We start from the raw sequence: 16,395 nt of genomic DNA, 5'->3' as shown, positions 1-16,395 counted from the left end.
CGCTTTAATTTCATTTTACTAAGCCCCAGAACTCTTTGTTGGTATAAGCTATGCAGGGCTAGTCAGGATTCCCGCTTATTTTATTTTAAAATTTAAATGAATACCAAATCTCACCCAAAATTTCTTCTTATGAACAGATGATTTTCAAGCGATTACCAAACCGATTCTGAAAGAACTATTATTTCTCCGAGACGAATTTATAGACACAAAGTTATTGCCCTCCTTTACTTAGTAATCAGTCGCACACCAAGCATTTTCACACCCATAGTTTAATCGCGCAAATTTTATTATTACGTTTGTGCGTATGATGCGTAGACATTTATATAGAAGTTTTATTTACATTACAGCGCTGACAAAAAATTATTCTCATCAATTTTACTGATTCATATCAAAGACGGTATCTCGGTGTCTTCAAATACTTTGGAGGTGCTGATGTTTGTTGAATATTTGCTAACAATATGTTTATAGTCGACCGTTTCCTGATTGTTTCGGGACTCGTTGTGAAGCACAGACCCTGTGATGTAGATTTTAATTAAATAGTTGTTTAACATTTGTACCTGTATCATACCATCATGGTTAATGACGTCCTTACTTTTATCGGTATGAATGGGCGTTTTATAGTTAAGCTTTGGCATTGTGATCAACAAATGTCCAGTGGTCATTGATCGCTGGGATGTCGATTTTTCAATTTGTATTTCATCTTTTAATGCCACTTGAAATATCTTTCCTTTCATTGTAACCCTAACGTAATTCGATTCAACATCGACATGCAGTAATGATGTGTCTAAAAATCTGTTTTTGGATAAAAGAATAAAATTTAAGATTTTTCATGTGGTTCACAAACGATGGGAAACTACTCGAGCAAAGTCTGTCCCACCCACCTCCATTGGCGACGTTTAGCGCATCTATTTGTGTAATATTTCTTTCTATTGGTTACCAATAACAAAAAAAAACCTGTCCCAGTACTTAGTCGCGTAGTTTCCCCCTCGTTCATAAAGTAAATTTGCTTTTTGTGGAAGGACTTTCTCGTGATTTCTCATGTCCATTTAAATTACCACTTTCAGGTCGATCTGAAAGGGTACGACTGTGGCAATTAGCTCGATACAAATCTGACCATGATATTTTTAACGAATTCATCAAAGTTGTGAATTTAATAAAGAAAAACTAACGAAAATTCATGGAAACGCCCTGCTGCCTTATACCTGTATACCTCCACATTGAGTTCATATCGGTCTCTTTCGTCGATCATTCGGAACGGAACACGAGCCTCATTTATATTGAAAGGACGTCCACAATCTGCAAATAATTTCCGAATGCGCTTCGGTTGGTCCTTCTTCTGTTTATCCGATGATTTTTTAACTTTACGTTGCTGGTTAGAGATTTCTATTCTGGTCTCTGGACAATGTTCACTCTTTCTCTTCCAAAATCTGCAAGTTATTTGTGTTATGATACGATTAATACAACAAGACATTCAAATCTAACTTTTCATCAATCTCTTCCTCATTCAGTTGAGCATTTTCTCGAGCTTCCAGTTCTTGTTGTTCATAAATTCGTATTCGCTGTTCATCTCTTCGAATGCAATACTCAGTTTCTAATTGAACAATTTTCGCTCGCTTTCCTGCAAAATTGTTACTTGCCAAGATTCTATCACTTCTTTTGATGACTATGCCATCGAGGCTCTCTAGTTGAGGTAAGACAACAATAACATAGTCTCTATATCCGTCAAAGTCGGTGCATGGATTGCCAGTCAACGTTAAATGTTTCAAATTGTAATTGTCCTTCAAACAGTCAACACTCGTCAATATGCCAATAAAATTTAGCGTCAAATCCAACTTTTCCAATGATTCCAATTCTTCCACATTTTCGATCCGTTCAATGTTATTTACAGCCAAATTCAGATATTCCAAATTCTTTAATTTGAAAATGTTTTCGATTTTCGGAATCAGATTATATTGCAGCAAAAGAATTTTCAAATTTCGACACCAGTTTTGCAAATGTTCGATTTTTTCAATATCCTCCTGATGCAAAGACAGTTCTTCCAATGTACCAATGATAAGCTCATTGTGTTCCGATTTCTTTCGAATTAGTTGTTCGGTAACTGGGTTTTACAGAGAAAGTTAATTGAATTCAACGAAATTCCATTTGAGTATACTCACTCCGAACCATTATCTCTGACTTCTTTTTGCACTTACATCGAACTGTTATTGACTAAATACTTACGTTACATTTAATCAACGGTTGCTAGGCTGCGATACGAAAAACAGCGAATGCATGACGAGGATGTACGGTTTTACAGTTACCCTCTTCGAGGGTGACTGGCATCATCATCATCATCTTTATTTAGAATTCTCTCCGAGGAGCATTAGGTGGCCCACAAAATTTCTCCAATGAATTCTTTTTTGTACTGGAAGTTCTGGATCTTTCCAGCCCTTGTTTGAACTTTGACAATTAAATTACGATTCAACAACAGGGATCGTACGTTCTTCTTGACTGTGCAATTGGGATTTTCGTCTAGAGGGATTCTTTTGAATTTCGACTGACCGAAATCGGCACTATTTATTCCGGTATTTTTTTTATATATGCCTAGTTAGGCCTTGGTGCATATGTTTAAAAACCAGTCTCAGATATTTTTGATCTTCCAAACCTGGCTGGTTGTAAGTGGCCAAAAGTCGAAAAATGGGGTTTTGTAGTCCGGATTTCATTTCCGTAAGGTGGCGAGGACACGGGATTGTATGAGTACGTTGGAAAGCTGATGTCGAATACTACCGGGGCAAATATTAACTTCAAAAAATTTGATGATAAACGGCCGAAAATATGACTTCCGGAAAAATTCTCAGCATCGATGGAACTTTCATGAACTTTCATGAGTGCCGATTTCGGTCAGTCGAAATTCAAAAGAATCCCTCCTCCTATTACTTGATTCACTAATTGAGACGTTCAGTTAGAGAATGTTTTTTAGGGCTATATTAGGAGATATTATCCTCCGTTTTCGGAATTCTAGGAGTTGCGGCAGTCCTGCAAATCTCTCTGGACTTCAGTACTTATCATACCACACTTTCGAATTAAAAATGTAAATTCCAGAAGAAAGTTCAGAGCTCCGTTACTGCAATCATTTGTATAGTTAGAAGGGCGATAAGTCAATTGCATGGGATGAAACGTTCGTACACGACTGAACTTTTTTTTTACTTTCGTCTTTTCAGATCCAAATAATACTTTCTTGTCAGAAGCTTGCAACAGTTTTCGATTTTATCGTTGCTTACTAAGCAATGCTTAGCCGTAAAATATCACTAAATTTACTTAAAATCCCGCGCTTCGTTGTACCAAATTACGTGACCAGCTAGTTCAATGTAACATTGCTAAACGATTAAAAATCAAACACGAAAATTAGAATTTTTGAAAATTTAACTTAACTTTTATTATTGAAAGAAATGTGCGGTCAATTCAACTGCTCGTCATATTTTAACTTAAAAATTGCGTTACGAGTAAGACGAAAAGTATTTTTTGCTTTAAATCTCAAATCGAATATCAAAGAATTTTCGGTTTTCATCAGAGAACACGAAATCTTAACTCATTGAGGATGGTACTTAAAAAATTCATGCCACACACTTCTCCACTTCAGACACACCATTTCGTTTACCAATTCTTCTCTCATTAAATATTAAAAAAAATCTTTTGTTTCAATTTTTCGTTAAATCTTTAAATATTTCCATATTCATGTTCTTGTTATAAAGGTTGTTGGTTTTTTACAAACAAAAGAAAATGGAAAATTCAACGATTCTCAAAATCGCCACCATTTTATGCATCAGCTTCGGCTTTAAGCTTGGCCAAGAAGGCAGCCTTTCGTTCGCTAACGTACTGCTTACGTTGTTCCAAAGTGAGCTTAGCTTTGTTCCATCTCTTGGCGGTAGCGGGCGCGGCTTTCTTCGATTTTTGATGAGATGGATCGGCACGGATGGCAGCATGCGCTTTCTTGTAGGTTGGTTCAAGCTGTTTAATGGAGGAGGAGAGTTTTAGCAATCAAATAACATTTCGAATTCTGCGCGAATTGACAGTGTTTAGCTTCTGTTCAGTTTACCACAGGGGGTGTTTGGTGGAAAAATAAAATGAAATTTTCTAAAAGAGAACTTTGAACGATGTGTGCTCACTCGACGATTATAAAATAATTTCAAAAATGTCAACAGTTTGTCGAAGTGTCTTTACATCCAGAGAACATTTCAAACTAAAAAGTCACTTAATTGAGTTTGAGTACAAGAGAAAATGAAACGAGAACAAAACCCATAAATTGTTGACTTGCCGTTGTATCAGAATGATAACAGTAACCAAGAACAGCGGACACTTCAATTGCTCACATCAGAAACTTCGAGCACTACACCAACCCCTGCGGTAAACTAAACAAATTGCTAACTCTGTGCATAATGTGCAACCGTTACAGGACGTTAAATGAACTGAAGTCATAGAACCTCGAACATTAGGTTTCGAAATTTAATTTAGTCCATGTTCGGCACCACAAAACCATTGAATTGAAATTTCGCGGTAATTTTGTAATGGACGTACGTACACACACACAACCATCGATAAAACATTTTCAAGAAAAACAAGTCAAATACTCACGTCATCGGCACGAATTCCAAGCGCGATGTACTTGCTGAATTGACGCTTGAATGCCTCGTTATCTTCCTCTTCCAAAGTTTTCATGTATTCGGCAACGTGTTGACCGAAAATGTGGGAACGATGTACTTCAGCGTTGAACGATTTCGTCTCGGCACTGTATCCCGGGAAACGTTTCACCGAATGTGGAATATTGAGGCCACCGTCAACGGCACCTTTCATTGCTCCGAAAACTCTGGCACCGGTTGTGGTACGACTGAGACCGACATCCAAATAACAACGGAATGCGTTCGGTTGGCCTTCAGCTGGTTCAACATTGTATTCAGCACCAGTTACTTCGGTACAGCCACTGTACAATGAATCCAATCCAAGTTTTTGGAGGATTCGACGAGCGACCAATAGACCGGTACAGTAAGCGGCTGCATAGTTTGTCAAACCAACCTAAAGAAAGTGAATTTTCAGTAAGACATTGTCATATGTCACATTGTCCGAACACAAACAAAATGGAGCCGGGACGGAAAAAAAAAATTGAAAACAAAAGTGAAATTCGTACCTTAACACCGTACTTCGGCAATTCGTGCGAATATGCAGCGCAACAGACATGGTCTCCTTCAATGCGAGAGTATGCAATCTGGCATGTAATGTCTTTGTTGCTGAGACGTACAATCAAACGATATTTTGGTGTGTTGTACTTGTTCTTGTCTTGGAAAATCAAACGTTTCCGAGCATAGTAATCGGTTTTACCCTCACGACGCCTCTTGAATTTGACCTGGTAACGCTTGAAGTACTGCTTGTTCTTGATAATCTTAACGAAACCCTGCAAAAACACGAAATCGAAAATTGAAATCGTTGTCCACCGTCACATCACATTTTTTTGGTTAAGAGTACCAAAACAGCAATCTCAATTTAACTTGGTAATCGGTTCGAAAATTGTCTACATTTTGTATTTAATTTGTCGAACAGTTAACCAGCTATCGATTTTCGTTGATAGTTTCGGCCGATGGACTTACCATTTTCCCCAAAATTTAATTAACACCGACCGTGGTTCAATCCGCGTACTGTTCGTTTGACGGAGCCACAGAAAAAGAAACTTTCAATGCAAATACCCGGAAACAGATGGTTGTCAACAAAAAATGACAGTAAATCCAGAAAATGTTTTTCCTGACACCTACATGTAAATACTCATCGAACAAGGAAAGTGGCGGTCGAATTTGAATATTGTTGGTTTCTTAGATTTCTCAGAAAGATATTAGTATTATTATTTTGGTAGTTGGTGGTTGTATAGCTGGATTGACATTCAAAATCGCAAAGCCACTATGAGCAAAACCAACAGCAGGCAAATAATAACTATTTGTTATCTGATAACTGATAGCTCAGAGTTAATTCGAAAATTTGGTAGTTGGTAGCTGACTACCAACATTATAATTGACTACCAAACGTAATTTTCGGCAGAGATGTTTGCTATTCGGGAACTATGCGCACCGACTGACAAAATTATTCTATCTGCTCGCCTATTTAAAGCTTGAATTTTTGGTAGTTGACTTCCAAACTGGTAGTTGACTACCATGCCGATAGAGAGATGGCAGAGATGCTTACTCTCAAACTTACACATGCTACACACCGACTGATGAAATTATGTAGGCTGCTTCAATATTCAATATTCATAATTCGATAATTTGGTAGTTGACTACCAAACTGGTAGATGAATACCAAATTGGTAGTTGAATACGAAACTGATAGAAAGTTGGTCGAGTCGAGATGTAGTTCAACAGTAGTTCAACAGCTGGATATCGACTGAAGCTATTCTTCTTGTTTTCCTATTTAAAACTCACGTATTGGGTAGTTGGTAGCTCCAGATTAAAAATTGAGAAAAAGAAAAAAGACCTAGGCCTTAGCCGGTCTATTCTAGTTTTGGAAGTGGACAAAAACTTTTCGTTGATTTAGTTGCTAGCAATTTTCAAGGATAGTGAGAGCGACCGAAAAATTAAAAGATCGTTGCCATCTAACTATCAAAATAGTAATCAAATGGATATCTTCACATACATGCATACCATCCACATACCACGTGATCAACATGATTTTTTTTTATTTTGATGTGACGTTTCAAAGTTCACCCCGAGTTCACCATAATTTTCTCCACTCCACAACACAATTTTTGAGATAATATATTCTGTCAAACGATATCCGTGTTTTGTTTTTGTTTTAATAATTAGAAGGAAAAAAAATGCTAATTAACAATGGGCAATGACCAGTCAGACTTAAACAAATTTGTGATAGACAATAAATCAATTGAAACAACCAAATACTGGACGTTACATTATGCTGAAGTACCGAAAAGTGAGCCAATAGGGCTGGTATCGGTTTTTCGCAGTGTTTCTGAGTCGGGGCAAGTGGGCCCATTTTTTGTCAATGGAAGTCCACTGTCTAGAGCTATTAGGGTAAATGCATGATCGGATTTAATCCACGCACAACAATCCATAATTTTCGATTGTTTCTCGTTCGACAGAATTTAAAAATTTATCGCCATCCATCACTCTTGAAATACATTTCATCGGGGAAAGATGGTGGTGAGCTGTATCTGGCTACCGAGCAATGTAGACCCTTGGTAGATGATATCAAAAACCAAGGAAATCTACAAATATGCTTGGGACTGCGTAACGTCCTTTGTGGATTAATATTTTTAGTGGAGCAGGTGAGACCACAAAACCTTACCGCAAATCAAATCGAATTGTTCTCATGCATTCCGATTCGTAGGCTTCCATGAGACATTCAAATGTTTGTTTGCCATCAATTTATGTGCAACAGGACGGAACGTGGAAATTGTTTGGATTCGAGCATTTATGGTCAGCGAAGGACGTGGAGAGTATAAAAGCAGCATATAACTATCGCAATCAGTCCAGCATAGATCCAAATGACGAGAAAAATGTATATGTGGGCATGGAGCAGTATGCGTTCGGATCACTTTGCGAAGAAGTCTTGAAAAATATCGAAAGTAAGTCTAGAGTGCCGTTCGACCCTCGATGGAGTTGTCATTATTTTTGAAATTGAAAATATTTTTCTTATCTCAGACACAATGCCGCACGCAACAGAGCTTCAGCAGTATTGTGCTATTCATTTAAAGCATAACAATCCAGCAATGCGACCGAAATTATCAGCGGTTTTGCTGCATCCGTTCTTCAATCATGAGTTTGTTCTGATACATTCATTTCTGACTGAAGTATGAGACAGCTAGCTAAGCTTTATGTACGCAACATTACAGACCAATTCTCTTGCAGTTACCGTTGAAAAGTCCACTAGATAAGCAACAATTTTTTACGAATCTTGTCGGCCGACTGCGCGAATTCGATGAGGAAACAGTAGCTATTCAATTGACAGACCTTCTTCTATCCCGACTTGTGCTATTGGATCCGACTGCCCGACAGTGTGTGACACCATTCGTGTTGAGGTATGCTGCGATGTTTAATTGGAAATTAAATGTTTTCTATTGGAGCTAATTTTCTCAGACCGAGAGCGGATGACATGTCGGAGGCGTTATTCAATGGCCAAACGTATAAAACTCACGTTACGCCTAAAATTATGCAAATATTTGCTGTCCGAGATGCACAGATTCGATTAATTTTGTTGGAATACTTCGTCGACTACATGAACTTCTTCAACTCCGACGAATTGACCGATCAGCTCTTACCACAATTGCTCGTAGGCATCAAAGACACAAACGATATTTTGGTGGCCGCAACATTACGATGTTTAGCTGAATTAGTGCCAATTCTGGGATCAGCAGTGGTTGTGGGACGAAATCGTGGCAAATATTTTGCCGATGGTCGTCCACAAGGCGTATCTCAAACCGACTCATCAGTGCATTGGATCGAGCATCGATCGATTACGCCGGTCATGAATTCCGTTAAGTATACTTCAAACAGTCCACTGTTAGACGCTGCTGACTTAAGTGAAAGCTATGTGTCCACAACGGTTAATCTAGTGCCTATGAGAGACGGAGGTGATGACGTTAAATCATCTAGTGGAGTGATAGAATTGGAAGATGACAATTGGAGTGACTGGGATGGTGAAGAAGGTACATTAACAAAACAACCGCTGGAAATGACATTAGAAACATCAACACACATAGAAAACGCAATTATGGACGTGAAAGAGCTCGACATTAAATCGAAACGTCGTCAGTCGGAGGAAATAGATTTTTTCAAGGACATGGAACCGGTTATTCATCGGACGAACGTGCTGCTCATCGCCGAGGATGGCATGAACGGTAATAGTACAACGACCGACGAATCCAAAAAATTGAATAATCTCGAGAACAGTCGATTCGATATTGAAGTCAATGAATGTGATGCAGACGAAATGGGTTGGGGTGATGATGGAAATGATTGGGCTGATGATGATTAAAAGTTAGAAAAACAAATTAGACGGAGTTGTTTTAATTCAAGGTGAATGGTGATCAATAGTGACTTTGCCGCACCATTGAGCATTGAGTAACTCCACTGATGGACCAAGACCGCCAAGAACTTTCATCGCGAATTTCTGACTTCAACTATAACTGTGAGCCTGCATCGCTATCTCCAACACATTTTCTGACTGTCTTTACCTTTCACAAACTCTAAGCGTATTGCGATACACTCCTCGAATCTATTACTTCGTTGTTTTACTTTGCTTACTACTCGCCAGAAAACCGTTTATTTTATTCGTTCTGTAACATCAATTTTGATGTAGGAAAGAGTTAGTTAATAGGAGATACATTTACAGGAAAATATTATGGCTACTCTTCTCACTGAAAAAAGTTCAAGCTAAAGAGACTCAATAGGCCAATCCGAAATAACTTAACTTGTATCCTCGCTCTCGGTTGCACAAATCTGTGCTACAGTAGTGAAGGTGACATGTTAAGAGATTAAACTTTGAATAGCACTGGTATATACAGAGGGATTCTTTTGAAAAACAGCCTACCGAAATCAGACGCATTTTCCAGTGGACTTTTTTATATGTGCCTAGAAAGGACTTCGACCCTAGAACCCAAAACCACTTTCAAAGAAATTCTTCGAAGCTTTTGTGACTGGTGAAAGGTGAACAAAAACCGAAAACTTGCACTTTTCTTACCAATATTTCTCCAGTTACACGAGCCGTACATGGTGGTGTGGGGTATCATTTGAACGGTAATTTTATGTGCTTTTGGGCCAAATAGGGTCTTATGGGGGTTTGAAAGCATCTACGATGAAATATGAGAAGTTGAAATGTTTAAGTGCCCATATTTCATCGCATGTACATCCAAACCCCATAAGACCCTATTTGGCCCAAAAGCACAGAAAATTACCTTTCAAATGATACCCCACACCACCGTATACGGCTCGTGTAATTATAGAAATATTGGTAAGAAAAGTGCAAGTTTTCTGTTGAAAACTTCAACTGCACATATTTCAGTGTGGATTAATTTTAAAACCAATGAGTCTCTATTCGGCTCAATAGTACATGTGATTACCTTTCTAATGACACCCCACACGACCCTGTACGGCTCGTGTACCTGGAGAAATTTTGGTAAATTTTCGACTTTCGATCACCTTTCACCAGCCATAAAAGCTTCGAAGATTTTTTTTGAGAGTGGTTTTGGCTTCTAGGGTCGAAGTCCTTTCTAGGTTCCTATAAAAAGTTCCACTAGAAAACACGCCCGATTTCGGTAGGCTGTTTTTCAAAAGAATCCCTCACAAAGCAAAACCACTGATGACGACTACAAATCATACCATCTTCGATTCATTGCTGAGCTTTCTTTCGATTGAACTGATGTTATTTGACCTGCTGCGATTTCTGTTCTCAAAAAATGGTAGCTCTACTAACGTCTGTACTAACAGCCAACTGTCGACATTTTTCCTTTAACAATGACCCAATTCGCTAAAGTCGGTAAGATTTACGTCAGGCTGTTTCGGTTTTTGAATTTTCCCTTTAGAATCATCACCGGTAAATGGGACGCCAATTTACGTGCCAATTTATTAATCAGTCCAACTGCATCTTATGAAAAAACTTGTTTCGTTTTGGATGGCATTGATACTTAAATGAAATATCAAAATGATGCGCCCATTTCCTATGTATCGCTCTGTACGTTGATCTGTTCGCCTCTCGTATGAAACACCCTGTGCATACAACATCATGTGTTTCAATCAAACGGTAAATTTCATTGCTAGCACATTCGTGTCGCAACATTTGAGTGGACTCACATAATTTCCTTTTGGCTAACGAAAAATCCTGAAATCAGCTTTAAGATTGCGAAATATGCACAGCTGTGTGTAATTGGTGGTAGGTTACAATGTGAACATTTTCAGATTTTCATCAACATTTGTTTTGTATCGCATCGAATAGAAAAAGTTACTGGATCCAAAGAAATGTGAATTTAGTGAGACTGCGTTGCATTGAAAGATAGTTTCAGCATTTAAAAGTTTAAAAATTGAATGGCTCGTGTTAAGAACCAATAATAAAACTGTCGTCCCTATCAACTTTCAGTTGAAAGGAAACTAAAACTTATTCAAATTCGAATTCAATTGCAGAAAAATGTCCACCAAGAAGCACAACGACCATTCATACGAATCAAGTCACAAAAGCCATCGGTCACGAATAACGGACATGAGATATCGTTCTGTAACTACTAGTTCATCCGATAACCAAACTTCGAAGTTAAAAAGAATACGTTTGGCACATGGACGTTCACCACAACATCGATCCAAAAGATCCCAAAGTAGGAGTTGTGAACGAAATTGTTGCCGAAGAAGAAGTAACCGACCCAGAAGCTGTAGTCGAGACCACAGCCACCGACGGTCAGAAAGTAGTAGCGTCAGTGAACGTCAAAGAAGCGGCGATCGGCAGATCAGATATCGTTCTACTAGCCCATCCGATGGCCATACTGTAAAAGCAATTTCAACTTATGAAAGATCATCACATAGTCGATCCAGAAGGGATCGAAGAAGTTGTGATGGAAGAAGTTATCGATCCAGAAGTCATCAACGATCCCGTCAACCAAAAAGCAGTTTATATAGACGACACAGAAGGTGCCAATCGAGAGATCGATGTTGCAGAACACATCGGCGGAGCAGATATCGTTCTGCAAGTGATAGCTCGTCCGATGACCAAACATCACGAGAATCCAGAAGCCGTCCTACGAAACGTCGTAGACAAAGAAGTCGTCGATCTAGATCCAGAAGCCGATGCTACAATCATGAACAATCTCCTCGATCAGGGAGTAGGTGCAAAAGTCGATATAATAAAGCACACAGAAGTCGTCGTTCTAGTAGTTGGGATAGACGTTGTACTACCTGTAACGGAGGTCGATCTATAACTGGAAGAACATCCAGCCCATCAGGTGGCCTTGTTTCAAAGTTACGTAAATCGATCTGTGAAAAATCAACACAAACGGATTATGGCCACTCATTTTATCCAATTAATCCGGCGTATCCCATTTACCAGGATACTCGCATACAAAACGATTACTCACTCGTACTTCCGGATCTCACAGACTATGCATTTCTTGATCCGCTGATTGCAGATCCTTTCCTGGATCCACTAGCAGATAGTCGATTCGAATGGCAAAATACAAGCGTCTCAGGCAACTTCAATGATGTTAACCAAACTCAACCAACAGATGACAATGGGACGAATATGGATAACGTAACAAATAGTAAGGAATCTCTACCGGATGTTGTAGCGAACCAACAGTTAAACACGGTTTGTAGAGTGGAAATTAAACGCCTACCTCTAGATATGGAACAGCTGCGTAAAATGATTCAAACACCCAAAGTTGAGAACATCAATCCGGAGTGGCACAGTTTGAACGAGAAAATGGACTGTAAAATCTGTTCAATGTGCTTCAACAGTCAATCCAAATTAGTTAAGCACTACGTGATGCGTCATCCAACTGATGAAATATTTCCTAGTCGGGTTACACCCATCGCTGCTGAATTATTACGCAGCTCAGTTCATCAATGCAAACGAATTAAATCCGTCCGTACCCACCGTTCCGTATTCGAACAATTCTGTTACTTTTGCAACCAGATTAAAATCTTGACGAGATTCGCTTGGAGCAATCACTTAGCATCGCACACCGGCTGCTTCGAATTTCCATATTATGGAAGTGTGTGTGAAAGTGGACCTCAATTCGAATGGGCCAATGTAAGGGCAACATTATGCGATTTATGCAATTACGTTCGGTTTAGTGAAACTGACATGGAGAATCACCTAAAGAACGAGCACGGACGTGATGCTACGAACAATTTTAAAGAAGTCACATTCTTGCGTTTTATGCTGTGCCATGGAGATCGCTGGCGAGTTTCCGGGCAGCTTATAGGTTAGTGGTTAAATCAATCTAAGTACGTTCAATTTGTAATTACGTTTTCAAATTTAATTACAGCTCGAGTCAATTGGTTTAAGTCTCCTCTAATCAAGCAACTGAAAGGCGACGACTCATCGGCAATTGTTAAAAACAACAATCCTGAGTGGCATTGTTTGAATAAAGAAAAGGGCTGCAGAATCTGTGGGAGCAGAGATTCCACAGTTGGTCATTACGTTAATGTTCATCCGAACACGGAAGTCGTCGTAAGTCGTCTCGATCCTTCCGTGGCAATGTTTTTGCGAAGTCTATTATATTCGCCAAAATGTAAAGTGGTCGGCGGTGTCGATCGTCAGCTCTTCGAGCAGTATTGCTATTTTTGCAACAAATCTCAATGCTTCTCAAAACATGGATGGATCGAACATATCATACGGCATACGGGGTACTACAATGGACAGTGTTGCTCTAATATGTTGGGAATAGGAGATTGTTCGAGGTGTAAGGGCAAGAGAACAAGATTGAAGAGCGTACATCAATTTAATGGACGGAATTTGACTGGATACCTATGCGATTTGTGCAACTTTATTCGATTCGATCGAACCGAAATCCAGAATCATTTGCGAAATGAACACGACGGCAACAATGGTATAGACGATTTCGAAGAAGTTGTTTTCCTAACTTTTCCTGATTGTCCGAAACGAAGGAGCAGTGTGGGTAAATGAACATTTCATTGATTTACTGTTAAAACCTCGACATTTCGACAATTTATTCCTTGTCCTACTCTTTTCAGCTAATATCCCGTCCATTGTGGCAGATGAACCGTTGCCGTTGGTGGAAAAAATGGAGGGAGTCGCTGCGACGAATGTAGAGTTAAGTAAGTGCCTGAATTTCTTTTTTTTTACATTTTGTCTAAGCATACATCTTAGAGCAGTTCAAGTGGCTAAAATAGTTATTTATTTATCCAGTGGAGAAAATAGGAAATTCCAACCAGAGCAAAGTTTTGCTCGAGTTGGAGTTTATCATGTCTCCCCGAGGTGAACAAATAATTTTTCTGCATACGTGAGAGTGTATTGATGAGCCATGATATGAATCGGTCGGTAGGGAAAGTAAACAGTCGAGAAGGAAAGTAACGGTTGGGAAGGAATGCACCAACACACTCTCACTATTACAGAAAAATATCTTTCAAAATACCCCAATACTCGATGTGTGTATTGGGGTATGTTGAAATATACTATTTCATCCGTGCGTGGCGGGAATAACCGTTTTCTTACAACACAGGCAAGAAAATAGTCATTTTCTCCCCTCCGCGAAACTTCAGAAGCCTTGGTTGTGAAAAACTTTTTGTTTACCTCGGGAAAAGTTGGAAATTATATTTTCTGGGATGACTTGTGGCCTTCGCTACGCTCTCAACAAAATCCTCGACATGCAGTTTCCAACTTTGTTTCCCTCGTTAAACAAATAACCGTTTTTATCCACGAAACAAACACACCAGTATGTTTCACCGTTTTTGAAAAGCAACACAAAGTGACAGTTGCAAGAAGAAAAAAGCTCTTGTTCAACAAGACTTGAAAAAATAAAAAAAATTCTCAACTGAACTGTCATCAGTAAGAGCGTTTACAAAACGCCATCTTGTCACTGCATTTGAGTGGAGAAAATAAGGTTATTCACGCCGAACGGATGAAAAGACATTAAAAATCCGTACCATGTAACAAACTACTCTGATCAATATTAATCCTCTTCGATTAATACTTTCTTGTCTTTTAATTGGAATACCCAAATCATCTAAAACCTATCGGCTGCATTCGTATTTTCGTGTTTCAATCGTTACTTTCGATGCCTTCAGCATGTAAAATTCATTACATAACTCGGAATAAAAATGAAAAGTCTATTGGCCTACGCAACAAATTCACACGAAAACTCGCGAAAACTCCACTTTTAATCTCTCGTAATGTAAAAGTATTAAGTTTCCTTTTCCCATTAATTTCTTTCGAAAATCATCATTTATCTATCTATCTATCTATCAATTTATTTTCATTTATCAGCTTCGTCGGTGGGCAGTCAAAACGAAGATTTTGGAGAAGGAATTATATCACTTGTGCCAGCGGTAGCGACAGGCGAATTCAACGGTTAATGGACAAAAACAGCTGAGATCCTTTGTAATCAAACGAACAAAATGAATTTTTCTATTTCTTTTTTTTCTAAATTGTTTACCATTGATTTTGGTATTGCTGAAATGGACAAATTTTTTATTTAACAAGGGACAAATTGTTTTTGTTTATCCAGCCCACATTATTGTACATAATATTTCAGATGAATATTACGTTGAAAAAGAATCAGAACTCTGTCGTTTTTCATTTATTCTTTATTTACCTTAAAGACACGAGTTGTGTCATAGTGCAACTTGGATCCCTTGAATATTTAAAAATAATTGGAAGATTTTCCATTTTACCGGTGACGTAAGTAAGACTTGAAAATTGTAAGTTGACTTTCCATAAACCTCGTATGTAGAAGTTATTGATAATTTCCAAGTTTTATGTCGAATGATACCTATTAAATGAAAATCACAATCTCCCTAGTTCGCTAGCTACTACATACATACATACATACACACTAGTGCTACTAATCCAGGTAAAAATCGTAAAAACTAAAAAAGTTTCAAGAAGTCTGTGTAATATGAGTGAATAAATCGAAGAAAAAAAATCAGAGGACATCGCCAGATAGACAGAAAGGAATGGACTATAAGCGAGTACACTAATGTTTTTGCAAAATCGATTGAAACTTGGCACAGGTTTGAGACGATTAATTTTTTGTCGTTATTCGAAGGACAATGATTTTTTTTCGTAAGAGAAATACGACCGTCCAGAATAAGAGTGTTCTAGTCATGAAAAACTTTGCTACATGTAAATCAAACAATAGAAAAATTTATACCAGGAAATTTTGCAGGGTAATGATAAATCAAATACTGCACAACCGGCGTTAGTGCAATACCACAACTGATAGAATTCCCTGACTAAACGCATACCTTACAGTATTTCCAGTACAAAGAAAAACATTTATAAAATTTACTCACTTGACGGCCGACCGAGGAAGGTTACAAAAATTCATACGAATATCTGGTGAACCAAAAGCGAAACACTTCCTGTTTCAGCGGGTCGCCTTAAGCCATCCAACAATGAAATGTAATGTTTGTAATCTCCAGTATTCCGAAGAGCGCGCCGTTGGAAGAAATTTATTTTGTCCAGTGTTTTTCTTTCATTTTTAAGTATTTTTGTATTTCACTATGCCGACATGTTAATGTACATTGTAGAATGAATTGAAATAAATTTTCTATCATACGGGAATTCTTAAAATTTCCCAAGATTCCACATTGAATTGCGAAAATTCCATCCTGAATTGCAACTCCAAAAATACCAGAATAACCAACGATTCCAAAAGTTTCATTCTGAGAAAATTGAGTTTGTTAACTCTGTGAT

At 38.3% G+C, this 16,395-nt stretch overlaps 4 protein-coding genes across 6 annotated transcripts; 2 read left to right on the top strand and 2 right to left on the bottom strand.

Moving 5' to 3' along the window:
* Positions 1-58: 58 nt before the first annotated feature.
* LOC119082261 (protein tilB) lies at positions 59-2,233 on the bottom strand. Of its 2 annotated transcripts, none has more exons than XM_037191721.1 (5): positions 2,157-2,233; positions 1,483-2,098; positions 1,203-1,427; positions 593-792; positions 59-514 (listed from the first exon to the last, which is right to left on the bottom strand). In XM_037191721.1, the coding sequence occupies exons 1-5, from the start codon at positions 2,164-2,166 to the stop codon at positions 384-386; spliced, it is 1,182 nt and encodes a 393-aa protein (XP_037047616.1). In that variant the 5' UTR covers positions 2,167-2,233; the 3' UTR covers positions 59-383. The 2 variants fall into 2 exon arrangements, with proteins under 2 accessions (XP_037047616.1, XP_037047615.1); XM_037191720.1 differs by having other exon boundaries at positions 62-514; positions 569-792.
* A 1,279-nt stretch (positions 2,234-3,512) lies between these two features.
* LOC119082260 (60S ribosomal protein L5) lies at positions 3,513-5,761 on the bottom strand. The gene is made up of 4 exons (XM_037191718.1): positions 5,619-5,761; positions 5,162-5,425; positions 4,612-5,049; positions 3,513-3,987 (listed from the first exon to the last, which is right to left on the bottom strand). The coding sequence occupies exons 1-4, from the start codon at positions 5,619-5,621 to the stop codon at positions 3,796-3,798; spliced, it is 897 nt and encodes a 298-aa protein (XP_037047613.1). The 5' UTR covers positions 5,622-5,761; the 3' UTR covers positions 3,513-3,795.
* Positions 5,762-6,678: 917 nt separating this feature from the next.
* On the top strand, positions 6,679-9,028 carry LOC119082259 (protein-associating with the carboxyl-terminal domain of ezrin). The gene is made up of 6 exons (XM_037191717.1): positions 6,679-7,046; positions 7,115-7,300; positions 7,363-7,600; positions 7,677-7,825; positions 7,884-8,053; positions 8,112-9,028. Exons 1-6 carry the CDS (start codon positions 6,846-6,848, stop codon positions 9,007-9,009), a joined length of 1,842 nt encoding a protein of 613 aa, XP_037047612.1. The 5' UTR covers positions 6,679-6,845; the 3' UTR covers positions 9,010-9,028.
* Positions 9,029-10,772: 1,744 nt separating this feature from the next.
* On the top strand, positions 10,773-15,256 carry LOC119082286. 2 transcript variants are annotated; one of them, XM_037191760.1, is made up of 6 exons: positions 10,773-10,902; positions 11,151-11,477; positions 11,559-12,940; positions 13,004-13,636; positions 13,713-13,796; positions 14,965-15,256. In XM_037191760.1, the coding sequence occupies exons 2-6, from the start codon at positions 11,155-11,157 to the stop codon at positions 15,051-15,053; spliced, it is 2,511 nt and encodes an 836-aa protein (XP_037047655.1). In that variant the 5' UTR covers positions 10,773-10,902; positions 11,151-11,154; the 3' UTR covers positions 15,054-15,256. The 2 variants fall into 2 exon arrangements, with proteins under 2 accessions (XP_037047655.1, XP_037047654.1); XM_037191759.1 differs by having other exon boundaries at positions 11,151-12,940.
* The last annotated feature ends 1,139 nt before the right edge of the window (positions 15,257-16,395 follow it).

Source organism: Bradysia coprophila, unplaced genomic scaffold (genome assembly GCF_014529535.1).
Source record: "Bradysia coprophila strain Holo2 unplaced genomic scaffold, BU_Bcop_v1 contig_415, whole genome shotgun sequence".
NCBI classification, from domain to species: Eukaryota; Metazoa; Arthropoda; class Insecta; order Diptera; family Sciaridae; genus Bradysia; species Bradysia coprophila.
Note: the sequence above shows the minus strand (reverse complement) of the source record. Positions and strands in the feature narration are given on the sequence as shown.